This window comes from Ochlerotatus camptorhynchus, unplaced genomic scaffold (assembly GCF_037179485.1).
Source record: "Ochlerotatus camptorhynchus isolate MF236.1 unplaced genomic scaffold, CSIRO-AGI_Acam_v1.1 ptg000404l, whole genome shotgun sequence".
NCBI lineage: Eukaryota > Metazoa > Arthropoda > Insecta > Diptera > Culicidae > Ochlerotatus > Ochlerotatus camptorhynchus.
Window position 1 is genome coordinate 2,886,130 of NW_027040890.1, and position 27,327 is coordinate 2,913,456.

The following is a 27,327-nucleotide window of genomic DNA, read 5'->3' on the forward strand; positions in this document are numbered from 1 at the left end:
AACGGTAGATGGACACACAGGCTAATACCGACTCTTTCGACCTGGGTGAACAGGAAGCATGGAGAAGTCAACTTCCACTTGACGCAGTTCCTGTCTGGTCATGGCTGCTTCAGGAAGTACCTGCATCGGTTCGGACACACAACGTCACCCTTCTGTCCGGAGTGTGGGAATGTGGAAGAATCACCAGAGCACGTGGTCTTCGAATGTCCTAGATTTGATGATGTGCGAGAGGATATGCTCGCCCTTAGCACGGAGAATGTCGTCGAAGAAATGTGTCGAGAGGAAGGCACCTTTAACGCCGTCAGCAGAGCAGTAACGCAGATCATGTCAGCGCTGCAGCGAAAATGGCGGGAAGACCAACTAGAAAGTAGTAATGTGCTCACACAAGTGCGAACTGAAAGCCGAAGCCGGGAGAACTCTCCGTCAGAGTAGGCTGTATCCACCACCAGGGATAACCGAGTAGAACGTGACGCTGGGAGATAAATGGCTCACAAATTGGAGAGACGATCAGCGAACTGGAAGCGCCAATTAGCTGAGGTAAAGTGAGGTGCGTAATGCACGGCCCCCTCCGAAGTAATACGACAAGTGGTTCCGGGGGAAAAGGGCAAGGCGTCTAAGGAGGTTTTAGTGCGGTAAGAATCCCACACACCGTGTCACCGCGACTGTGCGCCCAGTCGTCAAGCGGTGGCACGATGGCCTTTTTGAAGGTTTCCTCCTTGCCAAAAAAAAAAAAAAAAAAAAAAAAAAAAAAAAAAAAAAAAAAAAAAAACGATGCTAGGAGGCGAACCGGAAGAATCGGTGAGCTACCTCTCCCCCCATGCAAAGTCCGACTAGTGGTGACAACAAAAACAAGGGGTGGACTATGACGATATATTTGCTCCAGTTCCAAAGTTGACCACAATCCTGATCATACTGGCAGCCGGTATCCATCAGGGCTTTCAATTCCATCAAATGGACGTGAAAACGGCGTTCCTGCATGGATAGAAGGAGAAGATCTTTATGGCCGTTCCGGATGGTGTTATTTCGCCGTCAAACACCGTGTGTAAATTGGTCAAGTCACTGTACGGACTGAAACAGTCCCCCCGTTGTTGAAACGAGATGTTCAACCAAAAGTTGTTGGAGCTGGGTTTCCAACGTTTAATGCACGATTATTGCCTGTACACGAGGATTCAACCAGGAGATGAGATCTACCTCGTACTCTACGTAAACGACTGGCTGATTGCTGGAAGAAAGATATCGTCAATTATCGTTCATTTTTGACATGACGGATTGTGGAGAAGCGAGTCACTTCTTGAGAATGAAACTGGACTATAACGGGGAGAGAAACAGTATGCGATTGTCCCAGGTAACGAACATTGAAAAGCCGCTGGCACGGTTTCAAATGGAGTGCAATCTAGTCAAAACCCCTATGGAAAGAGGAATATTGCTGTCCGGTAATGGTGAAACTACTGATGAACCATATCGTGAGCTGTTGTGATCCATAGTGTATGTCATGCTTTCCCTTAGGCTTTCTGGGACGATTCCAACAAAATCCATTTTCATCTCACTGGCAGTATTTGAAGGGCACCAAATTAATGTTTAGAGTTCAAACGGAACGGTGAAGCGGAACCATTGATCGGCTATGCAGACGCCGATTGAGCATAGGACTCCATCGATAGGAAGTCGATAAGCGGTTATGTTTTCATGGTCTTTGGATATCTAATGTCTTGGTCAAGCAAGGCGCAGACAACAGTTGTCACTTCACAGAACAGAAGGGGAAGTGCAAACAAATCGCTGAATCAAAAAGTGGTACGTTTTTCTACTCAACAAGCGATGCTTTGTGGTAATGTTTTACACTATCATAGCGTGCTGCCTATCTTAACTGCATGCAGAAGATGCCTTCTACCACCAGGTGCGCTTGTTGTTTCCAATGAAAAGTGGAGCCACTTTCTGATCAGAAGTTCCACTTCTGTTCTGTGCTTTCAATCTGGTTCTCCCTCGGTAGAGAAGATTGTTCGGCTGCCTTTCAGTTTGTCCTTCTTTCCATCTACTGCTGTCAGTCTCGAGTCTATCTGTAGAGTCATCGGATCGGATCGATGTACAATTACACAACTTTTTCAACACAATTGACGGGGATGGTTTTCGATGCGATATAACCAAATATTTGCTACAGTGTAGAATAGATACTAACGTTTCTCCGATAGCAACTGCGTCTCGATCACCGTCTTGTAGTCCTTGATCGATTGGAAATCATCGGTGGCGTGGAACAGAATCAGGAACGGTAGCCCTTCCTCCGTCAGTTCTTCGGCATTTTCGAAGGTAATTTCACGCACAAGCGGGACGCACTTTTCCTGAACCCAGATGTTCAGCTCGTCAAAGTTGTTCAGATTTCCAAGGAACGTTTCGTCGTTCGCATCGGAAACGGCCACATCCGGTCGGAACACGATGATGGGGTGTCCTGGAAAAGTACAATCAATGGTTAGTTACAATCCATCCTCAAAAGATCTTTCCAGTAAATCATCTTTACTTCCGTTGGGTCCTTAACAAATTCGGAAGCGTTAAAATAGATAAAATCTTTATAAGCAACTAACTTTGTAGAAGTCGGTAACTAAACGCTCATACCTGGTGGGTGCATGGCGGAGACGGTGTCGCCGAAACCGGCTTGGAACACACAGTCCTCCTTCAGATTCGTGGCCACCCGTCGGAAGGTGTTGTACTCCGGCATATCCCGTCGATCAAAGTACCCGACCACTACCCGCTTCTTGGTGTCCAACTTCTCCAGATCCTTCAGATGATGGAACTCCTTGATCGGATCCTCCAGCTGTTTCTTGACAAACTCGGTAAAGGCTTCCACCGTTCGCGCACCTCGGTACTCCCGCTTCGTCGGCTGCCCATTTCGGATGATTTTTAGCGTCGGGTACTTGGAAATGTGAAACCGAGATGCGACTGCCGATTCCCGATCGCAATCGACCTTTCCCATCACGACCCGACCGCCATCGGGGAATGCTTCCTTAACCTGACAAATCGAACGAATTAGATTATAAGTATACACAAGTACAGGAACTTTACGTGCGTTGATAAGGATAGATCTGACTTACCTTATCTGCCGCTTCATCGAAGATTGGCTGCAGAATGTTGCTGAATCTACACCACTCGGCGTAGAAATTCATAAATACTAACTCATTAGATGCTGGAAAAGAAGCAAAGATAATATGAGGAAACGTAAAAGGAAATGCTTTTAGCGTTATCATTTGGTTTGATTGCCCATGATAGCGAAACGAAATGACCGTGCATTTTACTTTCGCGGAGTACTTTGAAACATACCTAAAGTCATATCCAGATTCTCGCTATTGAGTTGCACCGCTCCGCTGTCGGTTGGGTTGTAGAATAGATATGCAACCTGTGATGATGAAATTAAGACATAGGTATTAATTTTCGGTGATCACTTTCATAAACCATGCATGACGATGTGGCTTCACGATTACTTTAGTAATGAAAGCCAGCCGCGGTACCGGCTTCAATTTACGGTTCGATTAAGGTATTATTCGGGTTAGAAAATTTCGCCTGATGATGCACGAATGAAAAAAAAATGGTACAGACCTATGTAAAAAGCTCTCAAATGAGGGGGTTAGAAGGAAAGGGGTGTAAGTGACTTTGATCGCTTCTCTTCATCGACTTTCTTTTTTGATAGCCACAGTTTTAAAAACAGATTTTGCGCTATTTCTGCCACATAGTTTGATAAAGGAGGTTCTCATGTAGCATCCAGAATGGCACACGAATCAAGGAATGTGTTTGCAGCTGAATTATTAACGAAAGAGAAAGTCGATGAAGAGAATCGATCAAAATCACTTACACCCCTTTCCTTCTAACCCCCTCAAATAACAACTTTAAAAGAACGCCACGTTAAGAGTGCCTGTATACAGAGTGATGACTTCACCTTCATTTGATAGACTATCTGCTGGATAGAAATGACGTTTTCCAAGTCGTTGACAAACAATCGATTGTTCCAATTTTGATGTGTCGTCACTGTCTCTACAGACACTCTAGATATGTTGAAGGCAGGCGCTTATAGAACGCTACGTTGCAGGAAAACTTCAACTACCCCGGGCAATCTTTATAGCTGTCTTCATATCCTCCTGCCGTTACCCCGAATTAAATTATGCCTTTTTTGATTGCTGCTCTTTCTTTTCACATTCAAAGCTATGGCATCCGGGGACGTGACATTCAGTATAATGTAGCACAATCGATGTTAAACGGCACATTTCTCTGCCCCATCCTCGGAACAGTTGAGGCCCAATCAGTGCGGACACTTCATCTATACTGAAACTGACAGATAACTCTTTGCACTCCGATAACAAAAGTAGAAGGATGGACAAGGGACGTGTCCATACCCCTGGATTGGAAGACCGAAAATTCCCCCGGTAAGGAATAGAGCAAACTTAGCTATCTCCAGGGTGCGGACATGAAGGGAATAACTACGAAATGAGGCATGAAAGTACGACCGGGAAAACAACATTAATTCCTAATACGATTACGACACTCCGGTTGCGGGCGGCGGTGCCTTGTTCCGATAAATCCTTTCACCAGCTCAATCGAGTCAATAGCACTAACCAATCTAACCAACCACAACCTGATTCAAAATCGCCGACTAGCTGGTCCATCGAACTGGGTCACGCTAGAACCCAAATAATTAATTCGAGAGAATTTGAAATGCTGCTAATTCTATTAATTGGAACCCGGCACGCACTTTAGAAAGCTTTGTGGAAACCCCCAATCCTGCCATCTGCCGGCTTCGATCTTCATAGTCGTTTCGGAGAGGGGGTCTTCCAACTACTCACTATGGCGAGTATCCACTTAAGATTGTTAATGTCCATTCGCCGCCTGATGTTTCCATGACTTCCAGGGAAAACGCCTTACCTCGTGCGACCACCAACCGTAGTAAACATGACGTCATTTTCTACTACCAAAACGTAGGCGGAATGAATTCTGATGTTCAAGACTACCACCTAGCTGTATCGGACCGGTGCTACGATGTTATCGTTCTTGTCGAGACTTGGCTCGATTCTCGAACGCTTTCGGACCCGAATACGAGGTTTTTCGCTGTGACAGAAATCCGAACAACAGTTTGGGTAACCGTAGAACTGAGGGATCGCACTTTGTACCTATGTGTGGTGTATATTGCATCTGACCGGGTTTGTGACAACGAACTTATCGATACCCATTGCCGGTCTGTTTTAACCATAATGGAGAGTGCGACACCAATTGATGAGATAATCGGTCTGGGTGACTTCAATCTAGTTGTCGTTTCCTGTAAACCATCTAATAGCGGCTTTCTCTGCCTAGGACCTGTACGCTTTGTATTTCACACAGGATCAGTAAGCCTTCTCGACTGCAATGGTACAGCAACGCTATCTCAAATAAACCACGTAGTTAACTAGAACAACCGTAGCTTGGACTTCTGTTTCGTGAGCGTTCAGGACACCACTCCATTCATCTCCACGGCACCTTCAACGCTAGTAAAACAAGTACATCATCACCCTCCCTTGGTTGTCACTACTGTTGATGACAATCACGATCGGGTATTTGACGGAATTTTCCCGTTCGTGTCATACGATTTCCGGAAAACCGATCGCCGTAGTATCGTCAACGTGCTATCTAGTATAGATTGAGAGAGCATCCTTGATCCTGATAACGCTGAAACCACTGCGCAAACATTTTCACATGTCTTGGCTTATGTCATTGATAGACACGCTCCAACAAGCGTTCACCGTAAAATTTCTCATCCTCCCTGGCAGGCGAGTGAACTACGTAGATTGAAGGCGACCAAGAGAGCCGCATTAAGATAATTCGCTTTCGCTAAAACGTCACTACGTTAGGCTCAATTATGAGTTCAAGCGAGTTAGCCGTCGATGCTATTCGCGATATCAACGAGGCATTTAGAGGAAACTCAAGTCGCACCCGAACTCATTCTGGAATTTCGTAAATGAGCAGCGCAAAGAATCCGGCCTAGTTGCTTCCACTCCTCAGGAGATCTGCCGCTTGTTTTCTGAGAAGATCGCCAGGTTTGGAGATGATTTCTACTGCCGCATCACAACTCAAGTCGTCCGTCAATCCAGGACCCGATGGCGTTCTGTCCGTATTCCTGAAAAAAGCATATCGCCAGCTTGCTGATGCCGTTGCATGTTGCATCACCTATTCCGATCGTCCATCTCGAGTGGTACATTTCCATCTGGTTGGAAATTCGCACATATGTTTCCTGTCCACAAACAGGGCAGCAAACGCGATGTGGATAATTAGCGTGGAATTACCATAGAGGTAACTCTAAGACTAGAAGGTTCCGAAGAAACGTGCTCAACTTTTTGGCTCAGCTCTGGTACTCTCTTCGGTCCCAAGCTAATCGATGCACCCCCTCGAAACATAAGAAATTCCATGAACACCTCATTTTATCTGTCAAACTTTCATAGCGAATCAAAACAAACATAGTGTTGTACTAGAATTTCGACAAGAATGGGATACGTTGATCTATTTGCTTGGAACCAATAGGCTAGTCAAGGAGTGACCCAATTTAAAATCGTTAGTTTCCACCGGTTGGAATTACGTCGTTGAGTGCAGTTTCGAAATATGTTGAGTAAGTCATCATGGAGCCTCTGCTCTCTCATTGTAAGCAGTATCTAAGTGGTGAACAAGGCTTCACTTCCGGTCGTTCTACTTCCACAAATCTGCTGTGTTTGACAGCGTATCTTAGGGAAAGCATGGTAGATAGGACTCAAACATACGACATATATACCACCTAAACCATGCCATCGCGATTGCCAAGTTGCATAGACTTGGGGTCAGCGGCAACCTCTTGCGATGGTTTCGTTCATATCTCACTGATCGAAAACTGATGGTTTCCATTGGTGACAACCGGTCCGATATCTATCTAGCTACGTCAGGAATACCACACGGAAGTCACCTGGGACCTTTAAATTTCTTACTCTACTTCAATGACGTGAACTTTGTCATCGAAGGCCCACGACTATCGTATGCAGATGATCTTAAAATCTACCTGCAAATCCGCTCGATTGATGACTGTCACTTTCTTCAACGTCAGTTCGAAGCCTTTGCCAGCTGGTGTAATTTTAACAGAACGGTGGTTAACCCCACAAGTGTTCAGTGATCGGAAGAAAGAACCAATCACATTTGACTACGAACTTATAGGCACTGTAATCGTACGTGGGTGTTATTCTGGATTCTCAACTTACGTACAAGCAGCACCTTGTCGACCTTGTTTCTCCGACATCTACTGTCTGAAGTCACTGTACTGTTCCTTGATGCGATCCATTTTGGAATACTGTTCTGTGGTCTGGAGTTCAAACTACAATAATAGAGTTGAGAGAGTTGAGTTCGTTCAACGCCGTTTTCTTCGGTTCGCTCTGCGGAAGCTGCCTTGGAGAGACCCAATTCGTCTGCCCATCTATGAAAGTCGTTGCCAGCTGATTGATCTGGAGCCTCTCCGAACAGAAAAGATACCTCTACGACCCCGTTCGTCGCAGACACTTTACAAGCTAGAATTGACGGCAGTGCAATTTTGGAGCTAGTCAACATTAACGTCCAACCCCGTGCGCTAGGTGCAGACAAATCAATAAATAAACAATGTAAATCGTTAAAGTTTTGTGATTAGGTAAAGTACATAACTCATGATGGGAGCTTACCATCAATCATGCTGTCATTGGTCGAAAGGTACAATAGCAAATTTTCCAAACCTATCAATTAGATGCTTACGTCAGATCGCGACTTGAGTGTGAAACTGTGCTGTTTCCGCACAGAGAAGGTACGTAAGCAAATCGGCGATCATCTCTTTTGCCAGTGGTGGCGGGGGAGATACCCTACAGAAAAGGAGATGATCAAACCGATTCGTGCCTTCCTCAAAATTGACCTTGACTCTCTATATACAATTTTCACACTGCTGTACTCTAACGGAACTATCAACTCTATACTTTCATCTCCTCATCTATCGTATAAAATGACCATTTTAAGTCTAATATTTGACGTTAAGCATCTCCAACTATGTAAATGGAGTAATACAAGTTAAAATACAGTGCCGTCGGGATTTTCTGAGGCATACAATCTTTGATCACTCCGAAGGGCAGTAAAGCCGTTGATCCCCGGTCCAAGAGTTGATAGGTCGATAGATAGGCTCAAGCAGAGGTACGCTTCGAACATTTACTCGGCGCTTCGGATCTTAGCGACATGTTGGAAGAAATGCAAGAGCTCGCCACTGGTGTCAATGTCAACGACAACCTTCTCAAAATGCTCTTTATTCAGCGTATGCCACCGCATATTCGTTCGATTCTAACCTTCAGCGATGAGACGCTGGCGAAGCTCGCAGAAATGGCCGATAAAATGGTAGAAGTACCACAAATCGCAGCAGTATCAGCACCAGCACCACCCGGTGCGCGAAGTTTCAACGGTGAAATCGAACAAATTAAGGAGCAGCTGGAAGTAGTACTGAGTACCGAGTTCAGACGACTCAGAACAGGTTCGAATCAACGACGCAGCAGATCGTCATCACGTGCGCGAGCCGAAATGGAATTGTGCTGGTATCATCGGAAATACGGCCAAGGAGCTCACCGGTGCAAGCAACCATGCCAGTTCAACCTTAAAAAAAAAAACTGAATGTTTGTTACTACCGAACTTCGATTTCTCATCGACGCCGGATCGGACGTATCGTTAGTACCAGCGACACGGTTTATCCGTACTGACCTTGGACTACGAAGACGATTCACCTGGCACTTTTTGGTGGCCGACGTCAGCCAACCTATAATTGGAGCTGACCTGTTGGCACACTTCGGCCTACTGGTTGCCTTAAAAAACAAAACCCTCGTCGACGCAAAAACCAAACATTATTCCTCTGGCAGTGTGATGACCACTGATGTGCATACGATCACCACCATCGACGTGGACCATTGTCAAGTATCGTCATATTACCCTTCCGGCTACTGTCTGTGCCGATGTTCAGCATGATGTCACACATCACCTCGAAACAAAAGGGCCATCAGTCGCTTCTAAGGTTAGGATAATGGCCTCCTGATAAACTGAAAGCAGCTAAAGAGGAGTTCGTGTTGATGGCAGAACTTATAATTTGTAGACCTTCGTGTAGCAGCTGGGCCACGCTATTCCAGTGTCCCGAAGAAAAATGGACAGTGGAGATTTGTGGGCGACTACCGTATGCTCACCATCCCGGATAGATATCCAGTGCCACATGTGCATGCTGCTGAATTCATTGCAAGGTAAGCGAATCTTCACTACTCTTGATTTGGAACGACCGTATCACCAAATTCCTGCAGAAGAAAAGGACATTCCCAAAACTGCAGTGATTACTCCTTTATGAGTTCACGCGCAGGCAATTCGGCCTTCGCAATGCCAGTCAAACGTTCCAGCGTTTCATGAACAAAATCTTTGACGATCTAGATTACGTCGTCGTGTTCATCGACGATATATGTATTGCGTCAGATGTTGAAGAAGTGTTTCGAAGACTGCAGCAAAATGGTCTGGTGATCAACGTAACAAAAAGCAAATTTGCGCAGTCGAGCGTTGAATTTCTAGGTTACGTAGTTGACCAAGACGGTATTCGACCGTTACCGACCCGGGTTCAAGCTGTGGCAAACTAAAAGCTACTTATGACAGGAGCTACGGAGGTTCTTAGCCCTTATTAACATATAGAGTTCTCCAGATGCACAAAAGTGTGCGAGGGACCGCGCGCTACCTTATTAAGTAGTTGTGATATCGCGATACCTTTTTGGTTCTTCTTCTTCTTCATTTTTATATAAGGATGTTGGATTTTAGATTGCGCTTGGAGATCTTTATACAAGCGTTTTATTCCCAAGCAGAGTTGCGACCTATCACAATCACGATCGTCAAACAGCTGATGGTAGTAACGCCTGGTACATTCCTATCAATGTGCTTGTCGAAGCTCTCCTCATGACTATACATCAAGTTGACGAAAGTAGTAAAAAGCAACTGGTGAATGTCGTCTTCGGTATTGATCCATCACCGATCTGGTCATTCCCGACAATCACGACACTCATATGTGCTCGTTTTGAAGCAGTTGATGCTTTGCTTGCTCATGTGAGTGTGTTGGTGAGTGATCCCAACAGCTTCCGTTTGATTTTGCCAGCTTTTTTGGAAACTCACACAGTCGCGCGTGCCGAGACGAACTTGGAATGCGTAGGCATTGTTTTCATTTTCTTCTGTCGTTTTGCTTTTTCTCATCATCGTACACGCTATTTCAAAACTACCCAAATTTGGGTAGAATCCACCCAGATCCGTCAAAACTGAACCTACCCAAGAATGGGTAAACTGTGTTGGGAGTGACAAGTTGACAAATGAACAACATTGACATCAATCCGATCGACGTTGTTCATTTGTCAACTTGTCACTCCCAACACAGTTTACCCATTTTTGGGTAAGTTCAGTTTTGACGGATCTGGGTGGATTCTACCCAAATTTACCTCTCACTGCGTGGCAAAATGTACTATCAGCGATAGTCGGTTGTTACGTTGACGAGTGTCGAGTGATTGTCATGATATTTTGCATCACTGTTCCCAAGGCTGTTGACATGCAGTCGGAGATACGAAAATTTATACCAGACAACGGAAAAACGATACTAGAACCGTGAAATGGCGTGATACTTCCAGGCTCGCTTTTGATCGTTGCAAACATTCGTTAAAAGAAGTTACTTTGCTCTACTATCCGGATTCTGACAAACCACTGGCTCTCATGGTCGACGCTTCAAGTACCTCCGCGGGAGCAGTTCTTTAGCAGTTATCTGGGACAACTTGGCACCCGCTCGGATTCTTTTCCGAAAAGTTTGCTGATTCTCAACGAATTACTCGGCATTTGGGCTTGAACTGACGGCAATGAAAATGGCAGTTAAATATTGATAGAGCTGGAATTAGGGCGTAACAGCTTTTGTAAACAATAACTTCTGTCGATGATTTCTCGAAACTCAAGGCACGCCCACGCAATCCAACGGGAAGGGGAAGTCTTCCCCTACCGATGGTGACGTTGATTTGAGTGGGCGAGCCTGGGCTTTCTAGAAATCATCGAGAGAAGTCATTGTTTACAAAAGCTGTTACGCCCTAATTCCAGCTCTATCTAGAAATACTTTCGCTATTTTGTAGAAGGTCGCAAATCTGTCATTATAACTCACCCAGTAGGCTACCACGATGAACGACATCTGCGGTATATTTCACAGTTCTCAACGGATATTAGTCATATCCGCGGTTTGGAGAACACCGTAGGTGGCACAATGTCCCGAATCGAAGCTGTAACCTCTATCGACTTGACCGCGAGCAAAACTAATGAAGTCATCCAGCCTCAAAATAGAACAGCTACGACTGCCTATCGCCTCAATTTGCCACATCATTTCCACGGTGTGGCACACCTTGGCGCAAGCGCAACTAGGCGATTGATCTCCGACAGAATTGTGTCGCCGCCTATGAGCAAAGTCATCAAGGATTTCGTTCGCAGCTGTACTGATTGTCAGGCATCTAAGGTAAATCGTCACACCGTTACTCCTTTGGGCACGTTCAATCTCCCGAAATCTTGATTTTGGCATATCCACAATGACCTCGTCGGTCCACTTCCGCCGCCGTCTCAAGGACACCGCTATCTTCTCACCATCGTGGACCGCTTTACACGTTGGCCAGAAGCCATCCCACTTCCGGATATAACCGCACCAGCAGTTGGTAAGCTGCTGACACCTGAGTGGATCGCTCGTTTTGTGGTACACCGGAGATTATAACATCGGATCAGGGACGCCAGTTTGAATCTGAACTATTTCGGGGTGGAGCGCCAGCATCGAACACGCAAAGTTGCATTAATGTGCAAACTTGGAGTGATCAGTTACCTATGGTACTCCTAGGATTACGCAGTGCCTTCCGTGACGATCTATAATTTCGTCGGTGCTATAATGCTCTGCTGCTGAGTTGGTGTATGGCCAGGCACTAAAAGTACCTGGATAGTTTTTACGACGCTCCAACGACAGACATCGATCGAACAGCTTTTGCCAGATAACTCCACGAAGCGTTTGCGGAAATTCGGTTTCCAAAAGCGATTTGTACACAGTTGCAGTCATGTCACCGACATGAATCTTAAACTTAACTCTTGATCGAGAATCCACAACGGCCACTGGCGTCTTGTAACCTCACTTTTTACCTGTGCTCCAACTTTCAAAATCAGATTTAATGCCATATTCATACTCGAATCGGTTGAAAAATACACTTTATCTTCTAGTTTACTCGAAATCTATCCAAGCAATATTTTGAAAATTGTCTATGTTTTAAGAGTTGGTGCACAGGTGATTGAAGTTAAGGAAACGCTACTGATAACGGCCGATTCATATGTGCAGCGATCCCAACTGTCAAAACCATAGAAATTTTTTATCTAGATAAAAAATAATTTGTCCGAAATAGATTAGACACGAACCAACTTATAAATTTTGTACGCGTGTTCGTGGCTAAGATAAATATTTTCCGCGAACACGGTGGCAGATTTCAGCTTTGTGTTTTGATCAGAAATTTCTTAGTAATTTGTATGATCATTCATGTCGGTTTGTCGGTGATCACGTCTTAGTTCGAATTGATGCATTGAAGCGTTCCTCACAGCGCTCTTACGAAGGACCATATGAAGTTATCAAGCGTGGTGAAAAAATCTTCGAAGTGTTGGTTGCATGAAAGAAGCAGAGCATTAGTATCGATCGACTTAAGGACCAGTTTACATCTGAAGTAAGGACCCCGACTGACGGCTGCACGGTCACCGTGTTCGGTTCTTGATTTAACTGGGGGAGCAACTGTGGATACACCCTTTCCGATGAAAGCGAATTGAAAAACCACCCTACGGAGTTTGACAGTTGATAACGCTGCGTCTTAATACCCCGTTCACATTACAGCGTATATCACGTGATAAACGCTGTCTTGCAATGAGCACTAATACATCTAGTTTTCATTGGAAATCCTATGTATGAGTGCTCATTGCAAGACACACTATATTACGTGATATAGGCTGTAATGTGAACGGGGTATAAAGAGAACACGAGTTTGTACAACTGTAGAAACTTTTCATGAGTACGAAACCCTGTAAATCTTTCAAGTTTAGATTAATGATAATGAACTTAATAAATAAACTTAAAAGATTGACCACACTAGATTTAGCCATATGTGAAGGCTAGTTGCAACGGAACAAAAAGAAGTACGAAACCTTGAAACTGAAATACGTCCCAGATCCTAGAAAAACGGGTTCATGTCTTGGATCTCTAAAAAATATTCCTAGTTCGAAGAACAAAGAACACATCGTCATTAAATTAATTTGTTCTATGGGTATTTAACTCGATATTATCCAGTTGTGAAGAGTTGATTGTATTTCCAAAGAAATTCTGAGTAGCGTTTCAGGAGATTCTGAGGAAAATCCCAATCGAATTCTAAAGAGACTTTCGGGCTATTTAGTCATAGTCTGTAAAAATAAAGAAACTGCAGACTGGCTAAAAAGCATTATTTCTACAGTAACTCCCTGGTCAGGGGCAGAGCTGTTAGCAGTGGATGAAAAGGAAATCCCGCGTCCTGAAATACTCATTGGTTTCTTCCCTTGGAGTTCAGAGGACAAAAATGAAGAAATTCTGACTCTCCTAGAAAGTCAAAACGATGGGTTGGCTGTTGATGCATGGAGGATACTGCAGCGCAACGTAAAAAACCAACATGTAGAACTAGTTTTCACTGTCGACGGAGGATCCTTGAATTCCATCAAAAACAGTAAATTCATCCTTGATTTCAAGTGTGGAAATGCCAACATAAGAAAAAAGTTCCAGAAGAGAAATCTACATGATGGTAATGAAAGACCAGGGCAAAGGGATGATGGTGAATCTCAAAAGACCCACGTAGGCACTGGCGATGACAAGATGATCGTAGATCAAATTGACAAAATCCCAGGACCAAGTGGTGTCGAGAGCAAAAAAACAAACCGTAATGCTCCTGGCTACACTACAAATACAGTCGGTGACAAAAGAAAAGAAAAGAATACACCACAAAGCAAGGATTGAAGCCAGGATACAAAATTACTAGGATCCAAGCAGAAAACAATCAAAATAAGGGGAACCGCAAAACCAATGTTGGGGAAGAACTAAATCCCCATGCGAGCGGTGAACAACAACAACTTCAACAACAATAAAATCAAATTTGTTCAAGTGAACCTTCACCATGCAAAGGGAGCAACTGCTGTACTTTGTAAAAGGTTCACAGAGAGAACACTGGACATTGCCCTTATCCAGGAGCCATGGACAAATAAAAGTAGGATATTAGGAGTTCCTACAAAATCTTGTAAGTTAATTTACGATGAAGAGCAATTAGCTCCAAGAGCTGCAATTTTAGTAAATGGAAGAGTAAATTTAGTTCCTATTACAGAATTTATAAAAAGAGACATTGTTACGGTCCTGATGGAGGTTCCAACAACTCACGGGAAAACGGAAATATATATTGCTTCAGCATACTTTCCAGGAGACCTGGGAGATGTACCTCCACCAGAAGTAGCGGCGTTTGTTTCATACTGCAAGAAACAAAATAAGGCATTTATAATTGGATGTGATGCAAATGCTCATCACACAATATGGGCTAGCACGGACATCAATACCAGAGGTGAGTAACTTTTAGATTATATTTCCAACAATGATATAGATATATGTAACAGAGGAGATGCTCCAACATTTATAAATGCAATTAGACAAGAAGTTCTTGATTTGACTTTGTGTAGTCCAATAATCTCAGACAAAATCAAAAATTGGCATGTGTCAGACGCAAGGAATCAAAAATATCTCCAAATGATAAAATGACAAGCGATCAACGAACCGAATAATAACGCTATGTCAGAAGTGAAAAGTAATAATGATATAATCTTCTTCGTTCTTTTTCATGACAAGCAGCCCGTGCGACACAACTAACTCGGGGCGGTAGAAGGAAACGAGCAAATTGTTGGCAAGCTGCTTCACGAAGTAAAGCCGAAGATGATACACGTGTGTTAATGGGATTTTTTTTGTTATGTCTTTTCTCGATTCATATCAAGCTGTGTCCTCATCCGTGTATATTGCAACAAAGCAGGCAAGCAATATATCATTATCCTTCTACCACTCGGATCGAGCTATATTATAGAGCGAGTTTGTCATGGTAGTCGTAGCAACCGTTTTGTCTGTATCGTTGGTTGCTTTATGTGTTTGGATTCGCTGGTCAGACGAAATATCTTTGTCTGATCACAGGCAAATATTATTTGAATATGAGGCTGGTCAACAGGTCACACAAACTTTTAGAGATCCTAGGAAAACGAACTGGGAGCTATATAATTCAGAGCTAGTGGCAAAAAGAGACACGATAGCAATTAACTTAAACACTTGTGAAGAACTTGAGAATAGTTCTAAACAACTTTCAAATTTGATCCAACATGCCTTTTATGAGAGTTGCATCGAAAAGGAACGCTCTACAAACAGGGATGTACCTTGGTGGAACAACAGGCTACAGAAACTTCGTAAAAAAGCCCGGAAGCTTTTCAATAGGGCTAAACGAACACAACAGTGGGAACAATATAAGGAATCCCTCACCGCCTATAATAAGGAAATACGGAGATCAAAGAGGATACACTGGAGGCATACATGTGAGAACATTGAAAATACTCCAGCAACTGCTAGGTTGCAGAAAATACTCGCTAAAGATCATTCCAATGGTCTGGGCACTTTGAAAAAGAGGATGGCTCTTTTACTACTTCTACAAATGAAACGTTAGAGTTGATGATGAGAACGCATTTTCCATGTTCTATTATTAATTCAAATGAAGACCAAAACGTGACGACAACAGCAATTGGTATCGATGAAACCAGGACGGATATTCATGAAATATTGAATGAAACGACTGAGTTAGACAGAACAAGAGCTGATGCTTGCACTTTGGCCAACAAAATCTTTACTGAAAGAAAAGTTGAATTGGCGATTGACTCCTTTGAGCCTTTCAAGTCACCAGGTAGGGATGGAATTTTTCCTGTACTACTACAGAAGGGAAAAGCGGTTGTAATGCCTATTCTAACAAAGATATTTCGAGCAAGCTTAATATTAAGCTATATACCGGCAGTGTGGCGACAAGTGCGGGTTATTTTTATTCCCAAGGCTAATAAAAAGGATAAAACTTCACCAAAATCCTTCAGGCCAATAAGCTTATCGTCTATTTTGCTAAAAATAATGGAAAAAATAATAGATGAACACATAAAGTCATCATATTTAGTCACAAATCCTCTGAGCAAATATCAATTTGCATACCAGGAAGGTAAGTCATCAGTAACAGCACTCCATACGGTTGTTACAAAACTAGAAAGATCTTTTGAAGCAAAGAAAATTTCACTTGCTGCATTCCTTGACATTGAAGGTGCATTCGATAATTCATATCACGATTCAATGACTACAGCTATGATGAAAAATGGTTTCGATCAAAGCATTGTAAATTGGATCAATGAAATGTTATCAAAAAGAAAAATATCAGCAAACCTTGGAAGCTCACTCATCAGTGTAAGAGCAACCAAAGGATGCCCGCAAGGAGGCGTGTTATTACATCTATTGTGGTCTTTAATAGTTGATGATCTTCTCAAAAATTTAATAGCCCATGGCTTCGAAATAATTGGCTTCGCAGATGATATAGTCATAATTGTACGTGGCAAATATGATTGTATTATCGCTAACAGAATGCAAATTGCTTTAAATTTTGTCTCATCGTGGTGTGATACTACTATCGTGCCATTTACCCGAAGGAAGAAATTTTCATTAGACAACATAAGATTGAAAGGCACACTTTTGGAACTTTCTAATGCAGTCAAATATCTTGGAGTAATCCTCGATAGTAAACTTAATTGGAATATGCACCTAGAGCAGGCAATAAACAAAGCTACTAATGCTCTATGGATATGCAAAAGAACATTCGGTAAACAGTGGGGACTGAAACCGAAATTGATCCATTGGATTTACTCGGCAATTAACCATTTTATTCGAGCACTTAAAATGACGTTTACTACCACTCGAACTTTGAAATAAAACATTATTTTGAGATTTTTTCTTCTAGAACCTCGAGAAAAGTAGCCAACATTTGTGCGTTTCATAAAAAAATATAAATTATTTGGTCCAGTTTTGTGAAATCGCTGGTAGAAAGTCACGCCAAAACTGCTTGACAAAGTGGTCAATTGTGAAACCCAGGATTACTTATGGTGGATTGGTCTGGTGGCCAAAAACAAAAGAGAGTGTTGTTCAGAGAAAGTTAGAAAAACTCCAAAGGTTAGCAACTCTCTCAATAACAGGTGCAATGAGAAGAACACCATCGAAGGCATTGGATGCTTTGCTTTATATGCTACCATTGCATCAATTTGTACAATTAGAAGCCGAAAAGTGTGCTCTAAGGATTACAAGGTCAGTGAAACTCTTTGAAGGAGATCTTAGAGGACATCTTACGATTCTAAAAACTGTTAGTATCAACCCTCTAGTAAGGAACAACGAAGACTGGATGGAGAAAAGATATAATTTCAATCGACTTTTTCGAGTACACTGAGGAAATTAGAATTACGATTTTCATAATATGTTTCGTATGAACAAGCATTTTGAGCTCTGGAAATAGTTTCATACGACACGTATGTTATTCATAGCATGCGTATGATAATTACATGACTCAAAAATGATTCCCATACGAAATGAGTCTAAATTTCATACGAGACTGCAATGAACTTTATGAGTTGATCTTGTGTGACAAAAATCATACGTCGTTCGTATGAAACGCTGTTCAAAACAAAACAATATGGCGTCCGAATCGAAATTACTAGCGTACGTTAAAGTTCCGGCGGAAACTTGGGCTGTATTGAGAGGTAAAAACGCTGAATTCTAAATAATTTTCCGGATCCTACCTACATATTTAAAATTATAGAGTGTATGGCTTTAATAACAACCATTATCGCATACTGGTAGATCCAGAAGAGCGATTTGATTTGGACTAGAACAAAACGTAAGAAGGTAATGTAAAGATTATTTCAAATATTTACTATCAATGTGTCCACAGAATCTGCCTAACATCAAAATACTGCGGTTACTGCAATTCTGTTGCGATAACGGACATAACTGAGTTAAAGTTGGAACCAGTGGCATCAATAGCCAGGCAGATTGTAGTCCCAGCACTTAAAATTTAAAGGGTAATTTTTGAGTGATGTTGTTTATAATACAAAAACTCAAATGCAACGCAAACTAAAAATTTTCTTTGTTTAAAAAATAAATATGAATTTATGATTACATGTATCTAATTATTTTCCAGGAAAAAACTACAAATAGCTACAATGAATTTCATAGTTGATTCGATTGCTTTTCGTATTCCTCTCGTTTCTAATTCATACGAATGAAACGTAAATTTCATACTCATAACGTATCATTTTCATACGACACATTTATGAAATCCATATGTGTCTACTGCAAAAAACATAAATGATAACAAAGGTGCGCGTTCATATTTCTATCGTATGAAATTCAAAATAAATTCTTTTGGTTAAATTCCATAAACATTTCGTATGAAATTCCAACGAATTATTTCCTCAGTGTAGTTGACCCTGGGCGTAATTCATGGCAATTTGGTGGCCCGGTTCTTCGTCCAGGATCGATTGTTTTTTATACAGATGGTTCAAGATTGAACAATCAAGTGGGAGCAGGAGTAACTGGCCCAGGGATAGAAATATCGGTTCCTATGGACAGATGGCCAACTGTGTTCCAAGCTGAAATCCAAGCAATTTTAGAGTGTTCCGTTATATGTTTGCGTAGAAACTATAAGAGTTCAAATATATGCGTCATGTCCGACAGTCAAGCTGCTCTAAATGCTTTAAAGTCGGCGACATGTACATCAAAACTTGTCTGGGAGTGTGTTCAATCACTTCAAAAATTGTCTTGTCATAATCAAGTCAACTTATATTGGGTTCCTGGTCATTGCGGGATTGAGGGAAATGAAAGAGCTGATGCACTAGCAAGACTCGGATCTTCTCATAAGTTCATCGGGCCAGAGCCCTTTTGTGGCTTATCGGCTGCATCTCTTAGAATGGAGCTAAAAGCGTGGGAATCTTCAAAAGTGGAGGAAAACTGGAAGAACACTTCCATTGCTAGGCAGTCGAAGCGATTTAATAATCCAAACATTTCTGTGACCCACAAAATCCTGGAACTTTCTAAGAAAGATCTTAGTATATATGCAGGTCTTATAACAGGTCATTGTCCGAGCCGTTATCACTTGAAGCTGATTGGAAAACTTCAAGATGATGTATGTCGCTTCTGTGGCATAGAAAAGGAAGACTCGGAACATTTGCTATGCCACTGTCCGGCAATTTTCAATAAAAGGCGTAAGTTCTTCGACAAGGGGCTGATAGAACCCTTTGACATTTGAAGAACAACTCCCAGTACGGCAGTGCACTTTATTCGAAGTATAATGCCGTGCTGGGATAATGCTATTAGTCAAACGATGGCGATCACTCCTAATAATAGTGATACGGCATCTTGATATAGCTAAAGAAAAAAAAATGGGGAATATATCACAATAGATCAGAAAAATGGTCGCAGTGATGAAAATACCCGACAAGGAAAAAAAAAAGAGACTTTTAAGAAAATTTCAAAGCGAAAAGATTTGAGGGTAGCTCGAAAACAGCTGATGTATGTTCCCGGAAGTTCCCGTGAATCGGGAAATATTGTTGTCCTGTGATAAGTGAGGTAATAAGTTATTTTTTTATAGTTGTTCATCAACATGTTTATTTTTGAACTTCTATAGAAGGATCCATTAAACATTGAATTGTGTTATCGACTTAATTTTAATGTTTTGATTTCTCCCGGAAGATATCAATACATTCCACCCGGAAGTTTCTTTCGACTTCCCTGAATTTGTTGACAACTTTAAATTTCCAAGAATTTAAACCAACTATTGCAGGAAGCTCTTCCCAAAAAATTCTTCTCGCTTCCCCTGAAAGTGTTTTCCAGCTACTCTGAAAGTTTCTTCCGACTTTTCCCGGAAGATTCTCCCAATTTTTACCGGAAGTATCTTCCAAACTAGAGGAAAACAAAAACGAACGAATGGGGAAATTTGAGTTCTGGCAGTATTGCATGAACCCGACGATGTGTACCCCTATTGGTATACACCATCATACATTCAGAGCTGAATTCACTTCAGTTGACCTTTCAGAGAAAGTGAAAACGCTCCTCCTCCTCCTAGGTGCCTTCGTTTGAGAATTTATAAGACAACATTAAAAAAGAAACGCGGATCCATCTTCGCGAAGATCAATGCAAACGACGCTGCTGAAGACGATTACGTTATGTAGCGATATACGATTACCTATTATATGAGCGCAGCCAGCGAATATATTTCCCTCACCCCTACTCGATCAATGACTCTAGACGCGAAACACGTTGATTGGAGCCTGTACAACACAGCTCGAATCAACTAGCCCTTAGCAAGTCGCTGATAAGCATCGGTCCTAATCCAATAAGTATGCAACTAATTCGTTCCGTTAGGCTAGTCCCTAAATTGAGAACGCGCTAATAATGCTCCTGCCTACTACTACAACACCTACGGAAGAATGCAAACAAGCTGAGCCTGTTTCGTCGCGGTGAATTAATTAGCCCCAAGCAAAACGGGCGACGCTCGTGGCGATGGACAAGAAGACCATATCAAACATCTTACGAGGTCAATCAATTAACGCATGTCTCGTCCGGCAGTAGATAAGATTCTCACGAAGATGGTATTTTATGATACACACTTCCGACACTGGGCTTTTATCTACTGCGCGATCCACACCGTGAAGCACTGCAACAACTACCGTATGTCGTATGTCGTCATGATCAGGTTCCGCGCGACATGAAAAATGTCAACCTCTGATTCGCCAGAACCGATGTTGTGTTGTACGCTCGAGATTGGCTGAAAGGCCCAGTTAGCGGCTAGCTTCCATACTAATACCGCTACACGCACTGGGGTGGTCTGAATTCTACGTTTCATGCCACAGCGAAAACCCCCCAAAACTCTAAAAATATGCGCTTGATATTCATAGAACTTGCCACGCATGTTTTCGAACGGGGATGATCAAGGCGATCCTGAACTAATTCCTAGCAAATAACCGCACTGGAAGAAAAAAATCCCACCGGGAACGATGCGGAGTCACCCTACCGAATGCGACAAAACATTAAAGAATCTTCCCCCCAGCCAGGTGTGGTTGGGAGCGCGACGCAATGAAATCTGGGACGATTAATTTTTCCTTATTCCGATAATACTTTCACAACACTACTCACCATCAAATAACTGAATATCGTTAGCTTTGCACTACTCAGCGGATTCATCTTGACCGGATAGTCACTCCGATGGAGGAAACTTAACCAGGGCACTAATTACGAACTAAAAAAGAACACGCACACGCCACCAAATCGAGGGGATGGAGCGAAAGGGTCTGCTTTTCCTTGGTGCCGAACCACAGCCGGACAATACTGTTTGTTTTGTCGGACGTCTGCCTTGCTTGTCCACCGGTCCAGGCTAGTTTTGGGAAGGATTTTTCGCGATCACAGACTTGCACTTGGCTGCTGCACTTCACTTCAATAACCACCAGACAGTTTCCGAGCTGCCGACGAAAGCGACGACGACGACGACGACACGACACACGCATACATCAAAACGCAAAAGCCAGCAAAAGCTGATGGGACAGCAAAAGAAACTGCGTTTGACGTTTCGTTGGAATCTTTGGAAAAAAAAGGTGGAAAATGCGCAGGGAGGGTAAATCGTAACAGGTAGTAACGCCTCTGCAGATCATGATGCTCTGGCTAGCGTTGCCAGAACTACGGGTATAGGAGTATTTTTACCGATTTTTTAGTTCCATACACGGATAGAAATCTCCTTATACCTTTTGGCAAATTTCTATTGCTGATTATTCATAAAATGTATAAGTCAACTAATAAGCAGACACTTTGCAAAAAGTTAATGAAGCTTATATGTCAAATGAAGTGTACAAGCAGTCACACATACCTTTATGCATTCTTATAGGACCTATATGGTTTTTCTTATGGAATGTATAAGGTTGATGTTTTGGCAAAATATATAAGTGAAACAAATGAATAAAATAATTGATTTTCGTTTCGTGTACACACTTAATCACGACTTTTTTTTTACAGATTTCGAACTGTAAATCACAAAATATACCGAACATTCAGCTACTTTCAATAAAATTACTGATGTTCAGTAGCTTTTGTGACAAACTACTGAATACCGTATTAGCAACTACTGAATTTTCCGTACAATAACCGTCTCCTAGAGGAGGGATGTCCGACGTGTAGATGCTGTAAACCAGTGGTCCCAGCAGACTCCCTTGCGGAACACCTACTGGGATCGGAAATTGTCCCGAAAAGGGAACTATCCAACGACACCCTGAACGACCTTTGCTGGAGATAGTTACGGGTGATTTTCACAAGGTATGGTGGAAAGTTGGAGTTACAAAGCTTGTATATAAGTCCTTCGTGCCAGACATTGGCAAACGCCTTTTCGACGTCTAACAAGGCCATGGCTGTGGACTTGGATACAGCTTTGTTACTTCGGATGTTATTCATCACCCGCACTAGCTGATGATTGGTGGAATGCCCCTTACGGAACCCGAACTGTTCCGGAAGAAGAATGTCATGTTCCTCCACAAACTTGTTCAGTCGGCTGAGTATCAATTTTTCGAACAGCTTGCTCAGCGCTGAGAGCAGGCTAATCGGTCTGTAGCTTGACGGTAGTGAAGGGTCTTTCCCAGGTTTGCGGATCGGGATGATTTTTGCCACCTTCCAGATGCTTGGAAAGTAGTGCAGCTCCAAGCATCTGTTGAGGATGGCAGCCAGCAGCGAGTGGACCCTCGGGCTGAGATTTTTCAACGCTAGGTTGAATATTCCGTCAAACCCGGGAGCTTTAATGTTTTTACTATATTTCAGCGCTGAGCAAATTTGTTCCTCTGTAATCCGTTCTTCTGGAGGGACGGCACAAGGGGAGGTATCTAACGTCTGGACGCACTGCGCAACCTGGTTCTCGAGTGGACTTGGGATTGTAGAGCCAAGCAAATGCGACTGGGCAATGTGCTCCCCAATCGCATTGGCCTTCTCTTCGTTGGTGACAAGTCGGTCGTCATTGACTCTAAGTGGTGGAATGGGCTTGGGGTGAGACTTCAGCACCTTGGCAACCTTCCAGAATGGTCTGGAACGGTCGTCCAGGTTCTGAACGAGCCGCCCGAAACTCTCGTTCCGGATTGAGACCATTCTGGAAGCGATCTGCCGATTCAGTTCGAACATTTAATATTTACGCTGCAGATCCCCAGTCCGCTGAAACTGGCGTCTACGAACATTTCTGAGCCAAATCAAGAGTTTGGTGTGGGAATCAATTGCTTGAAACTTACCCCTCACAGGAACTCGTCGAACGCACTCTTCGTCAGCCACGGATATGGCTTGATGGAGACCCTCCAGGGCCCGGTCGATGTCCTCCACTGTGTCGAGCGGTGGGTTGTCGTCGATGTGGCGGTCGACCACGCGCCGAAACTGGACCCAGTTGACTCGATGGTAGTTCTTCCGCTGGCACGGTGCCGGGGCCACGTTGCAGCCCAGCTCGGTCAGCACCGGTTGGTGGTCCGAACTCAGGTCGTTGACGGCAACCGGCTTGGTTAATCCGGTGTTTGCCAAGAACAGGTCCAGCGTCAATGGGTTGCCCGTCGGTGATGTGAAGGTTGGTTCGTCCGGAAACCAGACGGAATAGAGGCCATGCTGGGAATGGTCGAATAGCAGGAGGCCGTTCTGGTTCTGCTGGTAGTTCCGCCAGTCCTCGTGCCGGGCGTTCAGGTCCCCTCCGATTACGAAGCGGGCATTGGTGCGGGTTATGATGGCAAGGTCGTTCTTGAACTGCTGTGCTGTACCATTGCTAACGGTACATTGCCGGGGGCAGTAGGCGGCGATGAACCGGACGTTTCCGGTCGATGTTTCCACCTCAACGCCGACGGCCTCGATGATGGAAGTGCGGTAGTGGGGTAGGGTGCAGTACTTGATGCCTTTCTTGATGATGACCGCGACACCGCCCCCCCCCTGGAGCTGGTGCGATCAAGCCGGACAATGCTGTGGTTGGGCAGCCAGAAGCTGTCACCGGTCTTGAGGTGGGTCTCGGTGAGAAGGCCTACGTCGATGTCGTGCTTGCGGAGGAAGTCTGCAAGCTCAATGTTTTTCGCCCCTACGGAGCGAGCGTTCCAGTTGGCGATCTTTATGGCTTCATGGTCCATAATTAGCGACGAAGGAGATGATAGCTTGGAGCTGTTGTGTTCTTGTTGCGCAGGTGCGCTTGATGATGATGGCCTGGGCCAACAGTGTGACGATCTCATCCGTTGACAGCGGAGAATCGTCTGTAGCTTCGCCGGTTGTACCGGCCAATCCCGGAACAGGGGGATCCGTCGATGGCCCGGAGGCTTGACCGGATACTGCAGCGGCAGCCAACTGGGCAACAGCCAACTGGGCAACAGCCAACTGGGCAACAGCCAACTGGGCAACAGCCAACTGTTGGTTGAGCGAGAGCGGCGGCAACACTGGAATTGGCCGTGATTGGACCGGTGATAACGGAGGAAAGTTCTGCGCGTTGTTTTCTGGAACCTTCTTGCGACCGGGATGGCTGTTGGACGAGGCCTTCTTCCGGATCTCAGCGTATTCGGGCCGCTTCGGATAGGCCTTACTCGTGGCCTTGTGGGCGGCACCGCAGTTGGCGCATGTGGGAGCGGCTTCCTCGATGCTGTCGCAGTTGTCGATCTTGTGGTTTTTGCCGCATTTGATGCAGCGGCTGGCCATGCGGCAATTCCTGGTGCCGTGCCCGAACAATAGGCAGTTCGAGCACTGAGTGACGCCACGGTGGGTCGGCTTATACCGCTCCCACTTCACTACGATGTGGAACAGTGTGCGTGTCGTCTGGAGATCCTTCACGGTTGTGGAGTTCTTCTCCAGATGGACCAGGTAGAGCTGGTCACGATACTTGATGGCCTTGCTGCGGGTCATCTTGTGGACTTCGACCGGCTTGAGGCCGTTCGCCTTAATCTCGTCCATTAAGGTAGTGGCGTCCATGTCGTGGAGCCCACGCAGCACCACTTTCAGCGGCTTGGTGGCCTCGATGTCGTGGGAGAAGTACTCCAGCTTCATCCTGTCCAAGAGGGCCTGGACTGTGTTGAAGTGTTTTTCGGCCGGGACCATCAGTTTGTAGCCTTGTGTGCACCGTTGAATCATAGAGGTAACTCTAAGACCACTGGGTCCCGAAGAAAATCATTATTATTTTTGGCTCACTCAGTACCAGAACAACGGTCCCAAGCAGTCCCAAGCAGTCCCAAGCTATTTCACTCACCCCTGCATGTTCTGCATGAATCCACACACCCCTGATGTTATCTGTCAAACTTTCATAGCGAATCAAAACAAACATAGTGTAGTAATAGAATTTCAACTAGAATAGGGTACGTTAATCGTTTACTTGGGACCAATAGGCTACTAAAGTGGTGAGCCAATTTAAAATCGTTAGTTTCGTATTGATTGTTGGTTGAATGGTGCAGCGAAGGCCCTACTTAATGTAGAAATCCAGCTGCTCCCATAGCCCGGGAGGGAAGCCCTTCACATAAAAGGGTGGCAACTTAACTTTTTTGGGCACCGTCTCAGGGTCCGACTGCGGCTGGGCTCCGTTCTGCAGGGCGGAGAACGGATTGTTGCTCAGCAGCTTTTTTGCTGCCGATGCGGTGGCGCTGCTGTCTTCAGGTCTGGGTCGTTTAGTTCCGGGAGGCCCCGGCTGCGGGTCCGCAACGCCTGTCGGGACGGGCAATGGGGTTTTCTTCTGCTTCTTCTGGGCTGGCTCGGTGGTCGCGCCGTCTCCTGGGAGAGTCTGTTTTCCCGGTAAACCGGCACTCGCGTTACCGCGCGATTTCTTACCCATGGCTGGGTCAGCGAGAGCGTCACTACACAACGCGGAGCTAATTCGACTTGCGAACGAACGAACGAAACTAGAGAGAATTCAAATCGACTGAACTGCTCAACAGTCTGGCAGCGAATGATGTCGTCAACGAGCTTAGATAGCTCATATTTATACCAAAAATCAATACGAAACTAACGATTTTAAATTGGCTTACTGCTTGACTAGCCTATTGGTCCCAAGCAAATCGATTAACGTATCCCATTCTAGTCGAAATTCTAGTACTACACAATGTTTGTTTTGATTCGATATGAAAGTTTGACAGATAAAATGAGGGGTTATTGGTTTTTCCTATGTTTCGAGGGGTGCATCGATTAGCTTGCGACCGAAGATAGTACCAGAGCTGAGCCAAAAAGTTGAGCACGTATCTTCGGGACCTTCTAATTTCGGCACAATTTGCTGAGTGACTTACCCCTTGGAATGAGTATATATTCAGAAAACATCATCAGCAATAAGAAGACAACATAGAATTTGTGATAGCTATATCGGAAATACATTTCATAAGGGATGGTTTGAGCGAGAAAGTTGTTTTTTACTATGTTTGGATCTAGGTTTGGATAACATGTACAACATACTTCATAAAAACTATATCCAGTATTTTACGGTCGCTTATGGCCGCCACAATTTAGCTGAGTTTTTAGTAGGGAACATAAGATTTGAAGTTTGGGTTGTGTCGTTTGACGGGTAAACCATCAAATTTGAACGTTTACACGTCAAACGACACAACCCAAACGTCAAATCATATGTTCTCTACCAAAAACTCAGCCAGATTGTGGCGGGCATAAGCGCTTGTAAAATGCTGGATACGATATCTAGCGAAATACCCCAAGCTGCAATAAGGAACTTACGTTTCCAATTCGGAAATAGTGCAGAGAGTACATTAAATCATTATATTCTACTATCAAAGTTACCCGCATTATCAAAGATATCCTGTTTTACGGTACACAATAATGAAAATTATGGTATTTGAGAAATTTACAATAAAAAGGGGGGTTGTTAAGCATCTTAAAAATCGAAATTTATTTTTTATCCCATTCAATATTTAACCACAGACAAACAGACATAACACATTGAATATTTCTCACTGTAAAACATCGTCGCTAAAACATTACCGCCATCTGTTGAGTACACTGTGGTGGGTAGTACGCTGAACAGATGGCGATAGTGTATAAACGTCAAACGCAAGGGAACTGACTATGCGCGCCACAGGTGGCGGTACTACCAACTACGATACTTTTAAATTGACCGTCAAATGCTTGTTCGATGAACAACTTGCTAGTGTTATGTCTGTTTGTCTGTGATT

At 43.8% G+C, this 27,327-nt stretch overlaps 1 protein-coding gene across 1 annotated transcript in view; it reads right to left on the reverse strand.

Moving 5' to 3' along the window:
* The window catches only part of ERp44 (Endoplasmic reticulum protein 44), a 32,280-nt gene extending 10,618 nt beyond the window's left edge, over positions 1-21,662 (reverse strand). Inside the window, exons 1-5 of the mRNA XM_065233581.1 lie at positions 21,326-21,662; positions 3,304-3,379; positions 3,078-3,169; positions 2,602-2,995; positions 2,171-2,437 (exon numbers count right to left, since the gene is read on the reverse strand). Coding sequence (XP_065089653.1) covers positions 2,171-2,437; positions 2,602-2,995; positions 3,078-3,169; positions 3,304-3,379; positions 21,326-21,373 — 877 coding nt within the window. The 5' untranslated portion in view covers positions 21,374-21,662. The remainder of the gene's footprint in view (positions 1-2,170; positions 2,438-2,601; positions 2,996-3,077; positions 3,170-3,303; positions 3,380-21,325) is intronic.
* Between the last annotated feature and the right edge of the window lie 5,665 nt (positions 21,663-27,327).